The sequence below is a fragment of the Rhinopithecus roxellana genome, chromosome 1 (genome assembly GCF_007565055.1).
Source record: "Rhinopithecus roxellana isolate Shanxi Qingling chromosome 1, ASM756505v1, whole genome shotgun sequence".
Taxonomy (NCBI): domain Eukaryota; kingdom Metazoa; phylum Chordata; class Mammalia; order Primates; family Cercopithecidae; genus Rhinopithecus; species Rhinopithecus roxellana.
Window position 1 is genome coordinate 32,966,314 of NC_044549.1, and position 13,636 is coordinate 32,979,949.

Consider the following 13,636-nt stretch of genomic DNA (forward strand, 5'->3'; position numbering starts at 1 on the left):
CTAATTTCTATAAGTTAGGTAGTTTATAATTAGGTAATTTAAGTGAGCTAGGAGTTGAGTGTCACATCTGGAATAATGGAGTTGCAGGTGGATGGGTGAGGAATCGGGAACAGTTCTGGAATGATTGGGAAGAAGACATCTCTCTTCTTCCTTGGAAGAGCTGTGACGGGAGAGTGAACAAAAGCAGTAGAAAGAACTTCTTTCCCTTTCTTGATGTGTGCTTGGCACTTGAGACAAACGAATAGAAGCCACTGAACTCTACTTTGCCTGCTGTCACTGTAAACATGGCAGTATGATTGGGTCAAAAGTGAAAAAGAAATTATGGGTAATAGAGTGAGGCTGGTTTTCTTTCATGGCTCATAACAGGGGCTCTGGCTCAGTTTTCAAATAGAAATCCCAGAGGCATTTTAAGAGATGGCAACATCATTTGAAGAATAACAAACCAGTAAATTGATAGTTTTGAGGCAGGTAAGATTTATTTCAGGCCGGACGCATTGGCTCATGCCTGTAATCCCAGCACTTTGGGAGGCCAAGGCGGGTGGATCATCTGAAGTTGGGAGTTCGAGACCAGCCTGACCAACATGGAGAAACCCTGTCTCTACTAAAAAATATACAAAATTAGCCAGGCGTGGTGGCACATGCCTGTAATCCTAGCTACTCAGGAAGGCTGAGGCAGGAGACTGGCTTGAACCTAGGAGGCGGAGGTTGCAGTGAGCCGAGATCACGCCACTACACTCCAGCCTGGGCAACAAGAGCGAAACACCGTCTCAGAAAAAAAAAAAAAAAAAAAAAAAAAAGGATTTATTTCAATGGGCTAGCTAAAAATTAGCTCCATTGCCATGTGTTGTTCAGTTTAGGACAAAAATCAACTGGCTGTTTTGTGCTTGGATCAAACAAGTGGATTAAATCCCACAATGAATATTATAAAGAGTTTCTTACCTGTAAGAAAATTTTCCCTGATCTATATAATATCTGCTTCTGTTTGAGTCAAAAAGAAGAAAAGCTTTTTGGATCTAAGCGATAGGTATCCTGCCACTGTTGCAGGATCCTGTGTCATGTATTTAGACCTTTATCTAAAGACGGATGTGAATATATCTGAAAGCCCCAAAAATTCTTGAGCCATAGAATACGATCACAGAATATAAGATGCAGTTTGCAAATGTAAATTATTAAGCCATGTAAAACAATAATAGAATGTAAGATGCAGCTGCAAATATCTCCGGAAGGCACCTTAGAGAAGAATCTATCTGTGGCCTCTCCTCATGACCTAGAATTTGGGCAAGAGAGATGAAGCCAGTGAAGAAGGCAGTGTGTCTTCATGATCCAGTTTAGAGGCAAGACTCAGATGGCACAAATAGCACAAACCTATTGTATCAGAGGCTGTTCACCCTCAGGGCACATTGGAATCTCCTGGGGGTACTTCTAAAAGATACTAATTCCTCAGCTGATTCTAATGTACAGACTGCTGAGAAGCACTGTACAAGCTATTGTTTGGCTGGGAGTGTCTGACAGTTCCGTGTGCTTTTTTTTTTTTTTTTTTTTCATTTGAGACAGAGTCTCACTCCTGCCGCCCAGGCTAGAGTGCAGTGGCACACTCATAGCTCACTGCAGCCTTGACCTCTTGGGCTCAAGCGATCCTCCCACCTCAGACTCCTCAGTATCTGGGACCACAAGTGTAAACCATCATGCCTATTTTTTTATTTTTATTTTTTGTCATGACAGACCATTTTATAATGACATAAATCTGTGATTATTAATCATGTAAGGGATAGCACTCAGCAGTCTTGATCTTAGAGCTGAGGACAGGTCAGTGAGGGCACTGGGCTGCAGGAAGAGGCATTTCCTATAGATGACGGCTGTATAATTTTGAGCTGATTTCCACCAGGAAGTCATAGAGTAATTAGTGGTTTTTTTCAACCCACCAGAGTCCTAATTTATGATCTCTAAGGGACAGCATAAGTAAAGGTCTGAGAGGCCAAGGAGATGCATTGACATCTCTTTGAAACTAGGTATTTCATTTTGTGCTAATCTTTATGGGTTCCAGCTGCCTTTTGTGTGAGGGCTGAAAATAGCACCAGGCCTTTGGCCTCAGGAGCTCTGTAAATGGGGAGATGTTTCTGTCCCCTGAGAAATTAAAGATTCCTTGTACTGGGATGTCTTTTTCCCATGTGGCTTTCCCTGGCTTTGAAGCAGTTATGCAGGTTTTGAGTGGGGATGAGAGGTGACCCTATCCCTGGGATTCCAGAAATGCACTTAACTCAAGAGGGATTTCCTCTGGCACGATATCCCCAGGGCCTTTAAGTGCTCCCCTTGCACCCACAGGCTGGGCCTCAGAGTCAGTGTAAAGTGCACTTCGGAAATCCAACATTTGTCCCCTCATTTAGATTTTCTCAGGGTCCGTTCTTAAAATTTCTGGAGGACCCTACAACTAAACAGCACACAATTGTTAAATGTATATTACTTGTAGAAGGCACAGGTATGGAATATAAGAACAGGGGAGTGTAAGAGCACCCCTCCTCTGTGTGGTTTCAGTTTACCTAGCAAGATAAGACCAGTCTCTGTTTGTTTTTGAACCTGAAACCAGAGAGGGCAGTCAGTGGCAGCAGCAGATGGGCTATGTGGACAGCTCAGGTATTGGAAGCTGTCACTGAGGGCAGGTGGGGAGGGAGGCTTCCACTAAAGGGGAGATTTGACCTAGCTCCCTAAGGGTGGGAGGCCTCAGACCAGAGGCCTGCCATCACCTCCCTTACAATCTGGTCCACTAGGCACAGGTGGGGCCTAGGTATGTGTCAGCACTTTGGGAGGCCGAGGCAGGTGAATCACGAGGTCAGGAGATCGAGACCATCCTGGCTAACTCAGTGAAACCCTGTCTCTACTAAATATACAAAAAATTAGCTGGGCGTGGTGGTGGGCGCCTGTAGTCCCAGCTACTCAGGAGGCTGAGACAGGAGAACGGTGTGAACCCGGGAGATGGAGCTTTCAGTGAGCCGAGATCACGCCACTGCACTCCAGCCTGGGCGACAGAGTGAGACCCCGTCTCACAAAAAAAAAAAAAAAAAAAGAATGGGAGAGAAAGCAGGCCAGGTGGCCAGGTGTCAGTCAGGAGCGAGTCTCCTTGAGTGCCGGCTGCTGCTTTGTGGGATGGTCGACGCTGAGGAACAACGGAGGCGCGGTTGCACACTTCAGCTGAGCTCCCAATAATTGTTTAGTGGATGCTTTGTGTCCATTATCTCTAGTTTTTGCAACAGTCCTATGAGCTACATTTAGTATTTATATATTTTAAAATTGAGGACTTTGGGGCCTATGAGTTTCAGTAGCTTGCTTAAAACCAGCTTGCCTTTAAGTGGTATACCTTGGTTTGGAATCCAAGCGTGTTAGCTACAGAAACATTTTTTTCCCATTGTATTCTGTTGTTTCCCATGGTCTCCATGTAAGAATTACCTAATGGTGGAGTGGGAAGTAGGAGAAGAGTCATGGGACCACATAGGGTAAGGTGGGGGCTCCTCCTTGACACCCTCATAAATCAGACCTCTGCACAGTGATGTGGACAAAAGGGAAAGTTGGAGAGCTTTGTGCAGACACACAGCAGGGATTGGTTCTGGCTCATCTCTCTGAATTGCGTCTTTGAAATGGGCTAGTGCACACCCTGAAGGGCTGTTAGGGTTAAGTGAAATGATGCTGGTGCTCAATAAACCATAGCAGTTGTACTTGTTTTCACTGGCCCCTCCTCTGCCCCACTCCAGCCTTCTCACTCCAGCTTTGCAGCTTATTTCCTGTTGTCTCTTCCATCTGTCCTTTCATTGCCCTTCCCAACCCTTTTTTACATGGAACCTAGGCCACGGCTTTTTCTTGGTGTTTCCACTCTAAAGTACACATCATTTTCCCTTAATTTTCTTTTTCTTTTTTTTGTTTTGAGACAGAGTCTTGCTCTGTCGCCCAGGCTGGAGTGCAGTGGCCGGATCTCAGCTCACTGCAAGCTCCGCCTCCTGGGTTTATGCCATTCTCCTGCCTCAGCCTCCCGAGTAGCTGGGACTACAGGCGCCCGCCACCTCGCCCGGCTAGTTTTTTTGTATTTTTTAGTAGAGACGGGGTTTCACTATGTTAGCCAGGATGGTCTCGATCTTCTGACCTCGTGATCCGCCCGTCTCGGCCTCCCAAAGTGCTGGGATTACAGGCTTGAGCCACCGCGCCCGGCCATTTTCCCTTAATTTTCAACACGGCTCTGGTGTTTCAAAACCTTCAAGTTACCAGTGCACACCCAATTAAGTCCAATCTATTCTGGGACAGCCATCAACACCCTCTGAGTGTGCTCCCAGCCTTTCACTCTCTCTCATCTTAACGTTCATTATTTGCCTCTGAAACCCACATTCCAATCGGCAGACTAGTCTGCTGGCCGGTTGCATTACGAATCCACACTGTGGATGCTCTTTCCTGGGTTTGGAATGCCTTCAAAAATCCATCTTTCAAAATCCCGCCTATCCTCCCCACCTCAGAGCCCCCGGAGGATTTTCCTGCTAACTTCTTGGTGAGGTTCTATTCTACCTCTGATCGATCTTTTTGTAAACTTGATTCAGTAGAGTGTTGCCCTGAGGTCAGGGTCTTCCTGCCTTCATTTCTGTGTTACTGGCTCATCCTAGGTATTCAGAAATGTCTGTTGCAACAAAATGACTGCCTGGCAATCTCCCTCTGCCTTTCTAGGCTAACAAGGAAAGCCCCTGGAGCTCCTGTAATAAGAATGTGGTTGGAAGGTGCCAACTGTGGATGATCATCACCTCCGTTTTCCTAGGTCTTATTGTAGTGATCATCATAGGCGTATGTCTTTCTGGAGGTAAGAGGATTTAGATGTGAATAAGTTGACACATTTTAAGAACTTACTTAAGGTGTGTGACTTACACTGAAATGGAAGATGTACTCATAGCCACTTCGTTATTTATAATGTTAATTTAAGACTGGCTTGGAATATATTGTATGGGTGGGAGATATCCCTGATTCTTGTGGGGTTTTTTTTCTCAGTTGTTGCTGTATTTTGTTGTTTTATAAGCTCCAGAAGAAGTAGACAAACCAGTGTTTTACTTTCAACTCTGCTCATTGGATCTTGAAGAGGTTTCTTAATATTTTAACTTAATCACTGATTTATATTTTATGATATCCTGATATCTGTTAATGTGAATTCTTTTTATTTTCATTTGTTTGCTAAAAATAATGATACTTCATCTGGTGTGTCTGATATATTATTATGATGATAAAATAATAAATAATGCATTTGAAAGAGTTTTCTAAAACTCTTGTTGTCTTACTGTATTTATTTATTTATTTTTTGAGAGAAAGTCTCACTCTCACCCAGGCTAGAGTGCAGTGACACGACCTTGGTTTGCTGCAACCTCTACCTCCCAAGTTCAAGGAATTCTCGTGCCTCAGTCTCTGAAATAGCTGGAATTACAGGCATGCGCCACCACACCCAACCAATTTTTGTATTTTTAGTAAATACGGGCTTTCGCCATGTTGTCCAGGTTGGTCTTGAACTCCTGACCTCAAGTGATCTGCCCGCCTTGGCCTCCCAAATTGCTGGGATTAGAGGCATGAGCTACCATGCCTGGCCCAATTTTAACTTATTTTAGAAATGACTGTTTATTTTATTAGTGTCATATGTGTGTATAAAGCAAAAAACATATAGAACGCTAACTATATATGACTACATCTATTCCATATATTATTTCATTTTGTTGCTTATTTTGATTGAAAAATGATACATGTTCAGTTACCCATAAAACCCATTCATAATATTAATATTTGGTAATATTTTCTTCTAGTCTTTTGTTTACTTGCATTTCTAAAGTAATTTGAGATTAGATTTCTTTATAGTCTTGTGGACTACCTTTAGGATTTTGATATTATGTTTAGATCATTTTGCCAAGTCATTAAAAATTCTTTGTGAACATTATTATTTTTATGATTTGCATGATATAGTCTTCCACATCATTTAAAGCCCTTTAGGTAGTTACCAATTTTTTAATGATTATTGTATTTGTTAAAGTTTTTACAGTGCATAAATATAGCATCCTCCGGTGGACAATAATTTCAGTTTCAAAATGGAAAAGAAGAAAATTGTTTTTATTTATATGTGGGGGTGATGGTAGAGAGGGACGCGTCTGAGGCTGGGATACTCCCAAGCATGATCCAGCCTTCACGTGGGCATGGGTTGAGTCCAGCTCCCCGTTGCAAACCCAGTCATAGAATGAGAGCAAGAAGGGGTAACTCCCCAGTCTCTCCAGAGGGAGTTCTCAGGAATTTTCTTCAGAAACTACATTTTCCATTTACCTCTTATTTCCCCTTCTCCCAACCCCTTTATTTCCTGTCTTAGAGTTTTGTAGTTCCTGAAGGAATAGGAAAACTTTGATGACATCAGTCAACCTCCAGCACCTGAGTTTCCTGGCCAGACACCATGTCTACTTCTTTACTTAGGGCATTGTTCAGGTGTGGTAGATGACTCTTTGAGGCTATAAGCTTGTGTTAAGGTAGGAAAAAGCTAATAAAGTGTGCTGTACCTCCTCTGTCATGCTGAGGACAATAGTTTTGATGTGAGCATTACCATACTTGCTATTCATATCAATTCCAACATATAGGTGTTGAAAATGAGGTTTAGTAGCACAATCTTGTCCTGACGTGACTAGTTGGTGCTATCCTGGGAGTTGATATTTGGTTCCTGATGGCATCTGGGGCCTATCATAAAGGATGATTCAAGAGATCTAGATGGTTTAATATTCAGGAATCTAAAGCACAAGACCCAGGATCTGTCTTCCATTCCCAAAAAGTCATCTAACCTCTTCACCTCACAAAGAGCAGTCTGCAAGAGGAAGGTATTTCACTGCCTTCCATAGTTTTTCTGGAGATGTAAAAGGTTATAGGATAATATTCAGGGAAGAATTTTTTTTAACACTTGTAGTGCAAACTTTATTTTTAATTTAATTGTAAATTTGTGTTCTAACATGTCAATGCTGTAAGAGAGATTTTTTCAAACTACTTTTTAAATCAAGGAAATATTTTTATTTTACTTGGCATCTCAGCTCTTAGCTATTTGAGCCTGTGGGGAGAGTCATGTTAGACATGGGGGTGGGGGAGATGCAGTAGGTAAAAATGGGTGGGGCAGGGACTCCCTTCTGTGACAGTCCCAGCCTCACCTAGAGCAGCTCTGTAGGCATTTTTTGGGGATGATCTGCAATAATCGGCCACTTCCTAATTGCCAAGCCTGTTAATATGAATCAGATATTTGTGGAACTTTCAAGTACTGCGTGGGAAACGTTGTCTGGGGACAAAAACACTGTTGGGAGACTCAAGGGCTGTGCCTGTGGATGTCTGGATTTACTGGGTGACTAAGGTTCCTCAGGAACTACATTTGCCATTCGTTGCCTGCTTACCTTTCTCTAGACCCCTTAATCTCCTGCCTCAGGGCTCTATAGTCTTCAGACTGAAGCTTGGAGGCAGAAGGGTTAACTGTTGTTCTTCAGTAGGCAGGACTTTGCAAAACTACCCAGAAAGGGAAACTGAGAAGCTAAAGAAAAACTGACAAATCCGGTTACTCAGACAGAAACATTTAACAGGGTTTTAGGAACAGAAGCCATGCCTTGGGCAGCAGCGAGAGGAGATAGTGCATTCCTGCACCATTACCCCAAAGGCCCAGGGCTTAAATACCATAGAAAAAAGGTATGCCTGCTTCAGAAGGGATGTGTTTTACAATTGCATAAGGGCAGGATTTATGGCATGTAGATAATGTCAAAGTTGTTTTGACCTGAGGGTGAGATTTATGGTAAGTATGTGCTCTTATACATGAAACAGTCGATGAAATAGAAATCTTAGAGGCATTTCCAGAGCTAGAAGTTAACACAGAGAAATCAGAAGTTAACACAGTGAAATAATAACTAAGATGGAATTTCTTTAGCCTTCAAAACTGTGCAGCTGGGGTGGACATAAAATGGGACAGTGAAAGCATCTCAGAACAGAAAGTTGGAGAGGGGACAATAGGGTACCTAGGGCAGGGTATCCAGTGGGGAGTTGTATTTTGTCACTCAAATTAAGAATTGTCAGCATGTGGTGATAATAAAAGCAGACCAACTTGTAGTAGGTTTTACTATTGCTGTTCATGCTCTACAGACTGTGTAGCCTTTATTGCCTGTACATGGGATGGGCTTGTCCACTACCCTGCCCTTGTATGCCGTTGAAGAATGACACATTCAGGATCATGGCTTAGCTTAAGGTACTGAGTAGGGGCTTTGTATGCACTAGGGAAAAGAGGCCACCCTTCCTCCAGACTCACAATCGACATGGAAATTTTTTTACTGTCCATTTTTGTGGGTGGAACCCAGGAAATTCTGTTATTTGAGACTCTTTAGGGAAAAGGTATTAACAGATTCTTTCCTTCTCCATAAGGAATTATAAATTTCCTGATTTGAAAAGTACAGAAACAAAAGCCTTCATCTTTTTCTCAAAGTCATTTTCTTTCTGGATAATTTGGAGAACCAGTTGAGTGTTCTCAAGGGTTCTCCTTTCTTCACTAATTCACACTAGTCATGGAGAGGTGAGACCCTGGATAACACTTTACTAATGAAGTTTTGGTTGGGGCAAAATATTTTAAATATTTCAAAAACAAAACTGTGACAAGTAGGTGGACGCTTAGAAACATGATTTAAATTGATAGACCTGGAGACCCTTATGTGATATCCCCCAACATTATACCCCAGATTCTTGCCTGACCCTAATCTCTTAATTTACACATCTTTTATGAGTAGGAATGCTGTGGTACTGAGATATAAGCAACGACTTCCTAAGTGACATTGTGTTGAGTGGATTTGTTTGCCTTTCAGTTGTGAATAAGAGCTACATTTTATGATGTCACGTGGTTCTGGCAGACACTGACAATTTTCACATGGTAATGCTCCCTGGTGTAGGGTGACTCATTGGAAGATCCTAGGCAGACGGCATTAACAAGCTATAAGCTGCCAAGGTCCTTTGGGGCAGGAACGTGAGAGCAGTGCTAGACCCAGTACCTTGAACTTTCTTTCCATTTTCAGCTATTTATCTTTTCTTCAAATTGCTGATGTTTCTCTACTTTACCAAGATGGACACCCTTACCTGTGGTCTCTTGTAATATCTTTCAGCTTCCTCTAACCCAGAGATCTTCAGATATCTCCTCCTTTCTCTAAGCATCCTCAGGTTCTTCTTAATTTATGCCTTGTGTTCCTTTATTGGAATGCTAATCATGTGGAAGTTATTTATATCCCACTGCTCAAGGTCATCACCAAAGTCCGATTGCAAAAATTCAAAAAGTTGCAACCTCAGGTATAAATGGGTTAACTCTTCAAATGCACAAGCATCCTCTTGCCTTCAAAGCAGTCTTCCATCAGGATTCTTGCTACTTCATTTAGATATGTGTTTTTTTCTCTCTCTCTTTTTTCACTTCCAGAAACAAAGGTCTGCATTTGAATCTTGCAGACTTCCAAACCTCTTGTATCTATTGGTTCCCAATTTTTCTTCCCAAGATTACTGGCAATTGTCTGATCATGGAAGCCAACATTTCTCTGTCTCCTGCCTCACTGTCAGCTTTTAGCTCTGTCAACTTCATTATACTCTTCTGAGTGTATAGAACTCCTGGACTTTAGGTTGATTTTGCTATTTTTACTCTTGGCCTCTGCATTGTGGGTTCATGAGGCTTCTCTTCAGCTTTCTGACTTTTCATATTCTTCATTCTTTTCCTTGGCGAGATCATTCACTCCCAGGACAGCAGCCATGCCTCCAAGAAGGTGACTCCTAGATCTACGTCTGTACAGTTTTCCTGAGTTTTAGAGGTACTCTTGGCTAGAGATCTTTATCTAAAAATAACTGTCATCATCTCAATTATTATACATGTGAAACTACCATTTGTATACTATTTTAGTCTGCCTGGAACAGAATATCATAAACTAGGTAGCTTATACATAACAGAAATTTATTGTTCACAGTTCTGGAGGCTGGAACTCCGAGATCAAAGTGTCAGCACATTTGCTCTCTGATGAGGGCACACTTTTTATTTTGTAGATTGTGCCTTCTAGCTATATATTCTATGGTATAAGGGAAAAGGCAGCTTTCTGGGGCCTCTTTTATAAGGGCAGTAATACCATTCATAAGTGCTCTCCCCTCATGATCTAATCACCTCCCAAAGACCCCACTGTCTAAGACCATCTGATATTGTTTGGATTTGTGTCCCTGCCCAAATCTCATGTTGAATGGGAAGAGGGGCCTGGTGGAAGGTGATTGGATCATGGGGTGGATTTCCCCTTTGCTAGTCTCATGATAGTGTGTGAATTCTCATGAGATCTGATGGTTTAAAAGTGTGTGGCTCTTCCTTCTTTGCTCTTTCTCTGTCTCTCCTGCTCCTCCATGATAAGACATGCTTGTTTCCCCTGAGCCTTCTGCTATAATTGTAAGTTTCCTGAGGGCTCTCATCCTTGCTTCCTGTTAAGCCTGAAGAACTGTAAGACAATTAAACCTCTTTTCTTCATAAATTATGCAGTCTCAGGTAGTTCTTTATAGCAGTGTGAGAATGGACTAATACACAATCACGTTGGTGATTAGATTTCAACATATGCATTTTTCAGGGAGACACAAACTTTTAGACCATAGCATATCCTTTATTACAATTTGCTCATCTTTTCCTCGTTCACTCACCCTTTATATAAGACCAAGTTTATTTTAGTTCTACTATCCAGTTGTGTAACTTTAGGCAAACTTGTCAACCCTCTGGGCCTGTTTTCCCATTTATAAATGTAAAGATTTCGGAATCTGAGGCTATAAATATACCTTGACCTTAATACATGCTAATTCATTGACCTGAACAAATTATGCATTTTCTCTAAGACTCAGTGTCTTCATTTAAAAATGAAAACAACAATATTTAACTCATTGGGTTGATGTGAGGATTATGTGAGGAAAATATATTCATAAAGTGCATAGCAGAGTGTTTGCACATCATACTTAATACAGTAGCTATTATTCTGCTTGTTCCTGGGCTTGATATCTTAGAAACCTTTTTGATTTCTTCTTTCTCATGTCTAGATAATGGCCAAATCTTACCAGTTATTCCTTGGTAGTGTCTTAATAGTAACTTTCCCACTTACTACAGGGCACCATGCAGGATATTTTATGCATGTTGGTTTTCATCTTTACTATCACCTGCATTGTAGGTGTTGATATTTCTGTTGGGGAAGCAGCTTCAGAGATTTAAATGACTTGCTCAAGGTCACCTGGCTAACAAATAGCCAGCAGGAGTTCAGACTAAGTCTGGCTACCTTTAAAGTCAGCTCTGTTTCCGCTATCCTGGGCTTTCTCATTAATTTTTTCTTTTTGTTCCCACTGCTGTCAGTCAAATCAGTCTTTTCCAAACTTGTGCCTGTTGGCCTCTCTGCCTCATTTCTCCTGGTTTCATTTTATCCCTTCCATGACCACCCGATTAACCTCCGTTGAACACCGGCCTCTACTTTCTTCATGGGAGATGTTTAACAACACACCATTACCCCTTGAAGGCATCTGGCATTTAAGGGCTCTCTCTCAAGCTTAATTTCTTATATTCTAGCCAAAGAACTGTTTTCATGTTCCTTCAACATACAACACACGTTTTTGTGATTTTTTAAAAATATGTTTTCTCTACACGAATAAGTACAGCCCAGATTATCTCATTAGTGACATAAAAACTCTTCTGACTGGGTAAGCCTGTCGTTGTTACTATTGTTATTATTTTGACACACACAACTATTTAGATAGGTCTTGGTACAGATTCATGATTTGGATGATACACATTAAATATGTGTTATTAGAGCTATTATGGGAGGCCTGTTTTCACACTTGGCATCGCTTCTCAGTGTCCTTGAGTTTAGCAGTTATTTGAATCTTGTATCTATCCTTTTGTCATCCCCTGTTGTTTTCAGAGGCATTGACATCTGTTATGGGAATCTACATGGTGAGTATAGAACTCAAAGATACCCATTGAAATATTATTTATAGAAGTAGAAAGCCGAAAATAATAAAAGTCATATTTAAGAAAATAGGTGAGCCTATTATGAAGCCGTTAAAATAATCTTTGCAAGGAATTTTAAGCACATGGGAAATGGCTTTTGATATGTTTACAACAAAACAATCAGGATAAGTAAGCAATAATAGCAGCAAACAACAAAAATCAGGATATAAATTACCTCTTTGTTAAGACCTCAAATATATAGTATCAAGTATAGGAGGAAAAAACCCTCTCGATTGCAAGATTATTAGTATTTTTTTCTTTGCTTTGTTACAATTTCCTGTACTTTGCAAGTTTTTTGCTATGAAGGCATAACTTTTTAAAAAAAATCATACAACATAATATCATGACATAGCAAGTAAGGACGCAGGGATAATTCCCTATGTTCGGGGGTCCCAAGATCATTCCTAGATTCAACAATTTGCTAGGAGGATACACAGGACTCAGCATTCAGTCCTACTGATGATTGATGTATTACAGCAAAAGGATACATTACATCAAATGATTAATTACAGCAAAATCCAGAGAAAACCAGGAGCAAGCTTTCAAGTGTCCTCTCTCAGTGGAGTTGCACCAGACTTGTTTAATTCCTCCAGCAATAGACTGTGACAACACATGTGAGATCTCATCTACTAGGGAAGCTTATTAGAGATTCAGTGCCTGGGGTTTTCAATGGGGGTTGGTCATATACGTAGCCTTCACTTACCATGCACCAAAAATCCAGACTCCCAGAAGGAAAGGAGATGTTAGCCACATTGTACAAACAGTTGAGGCACAGTGAGCCCCTCTCATCAGGGGAAAATCCAGGTTCTCTGACGCTAGCCAGGACCAATTTCGAGGAGGCCTTTTTTATGCTAGCAATCCCAGGCCTGCTATATTAACTCTTTTCTGCACATTCCTTGCTCCAAATGCTTCACATTTCCAGATGTCCTCACAGAATAAGTAACAGGAATACCAGGAATCTTCTTCCTTTTTGCCTGTCCTTCCATCACAAACACTGAATTTATTCCACTATGGTCTTAAAGTCTATGGCAATATAAGCACCTGCTTCCTCCCACCTATGCCTTTCTCAGGGCCAGAGAGGTGGTCTCCTGTGTGGGGCCAGCTGGTGAGGCTGGCGTGGAGCCAGGGGAGCATAATTAGCACACTAGTGCCAGCTTCTGGTGCCTGGATCCTCACTTTGTGATTTTCCTTTAGTTCCAACTACTTAAAAATCAATTAGATAGCAGTCATTAAACACAAGCAGCAACACATAACTAATTGTCCCAGGAACGTAATTCCTGCACACCCTGGGGCTCTGAGTATAGTTTAGCTTCCCTTCTGCAAGCAGAGCATGTCAACATACCTGTCCTGTGAGACATAGTCTAGAGCGATGACTTCATGCTCATCCTCCGTCTTCCTGGGGAGACTTCAAGACATGGACTTGCATGCTCATTTTCTAGTCCCACCTCTGTTGTTTGGGTCGATGATGTCACTTCTTCATGGTGGTCTTTGCCAGCACAGAACTGGGAGGTGAGTCAATGCAGTTGCTTGTTCCCACTTCCTGTCCTCCATCACTCATTGTTCATCCCCACCCACTACCGTCTCCCAGTACCT

The 13,636-nt window shown here is 41.7% G+C and overlaps 1 protein-coding gene across 2 annotated transcripts in view; it reads left to right on the forward strand.

The window, feature by feature from the left end:
• The window catches only part of C1H3orf52 (chromosome 1 C3orf52 homolog), a 32,971-nt gene that overhangs the window by 2,461 nt on the left and 16,874 nt on the right, over positions 1–13,636 (forward strand). For both annotated transcript variants that reach the window (XM_010361052.2, XM_030940901.1), the window contains exon 2: positions 4,699–4,828. In XM_010361052.2, the coding sequence (XP_010359354.1) occupies positions 4,699–4,828 (130 nt within the window). The remainder of the gene's footprint in view (positions 1–4,698; positions 4,829–13,636) is intronic.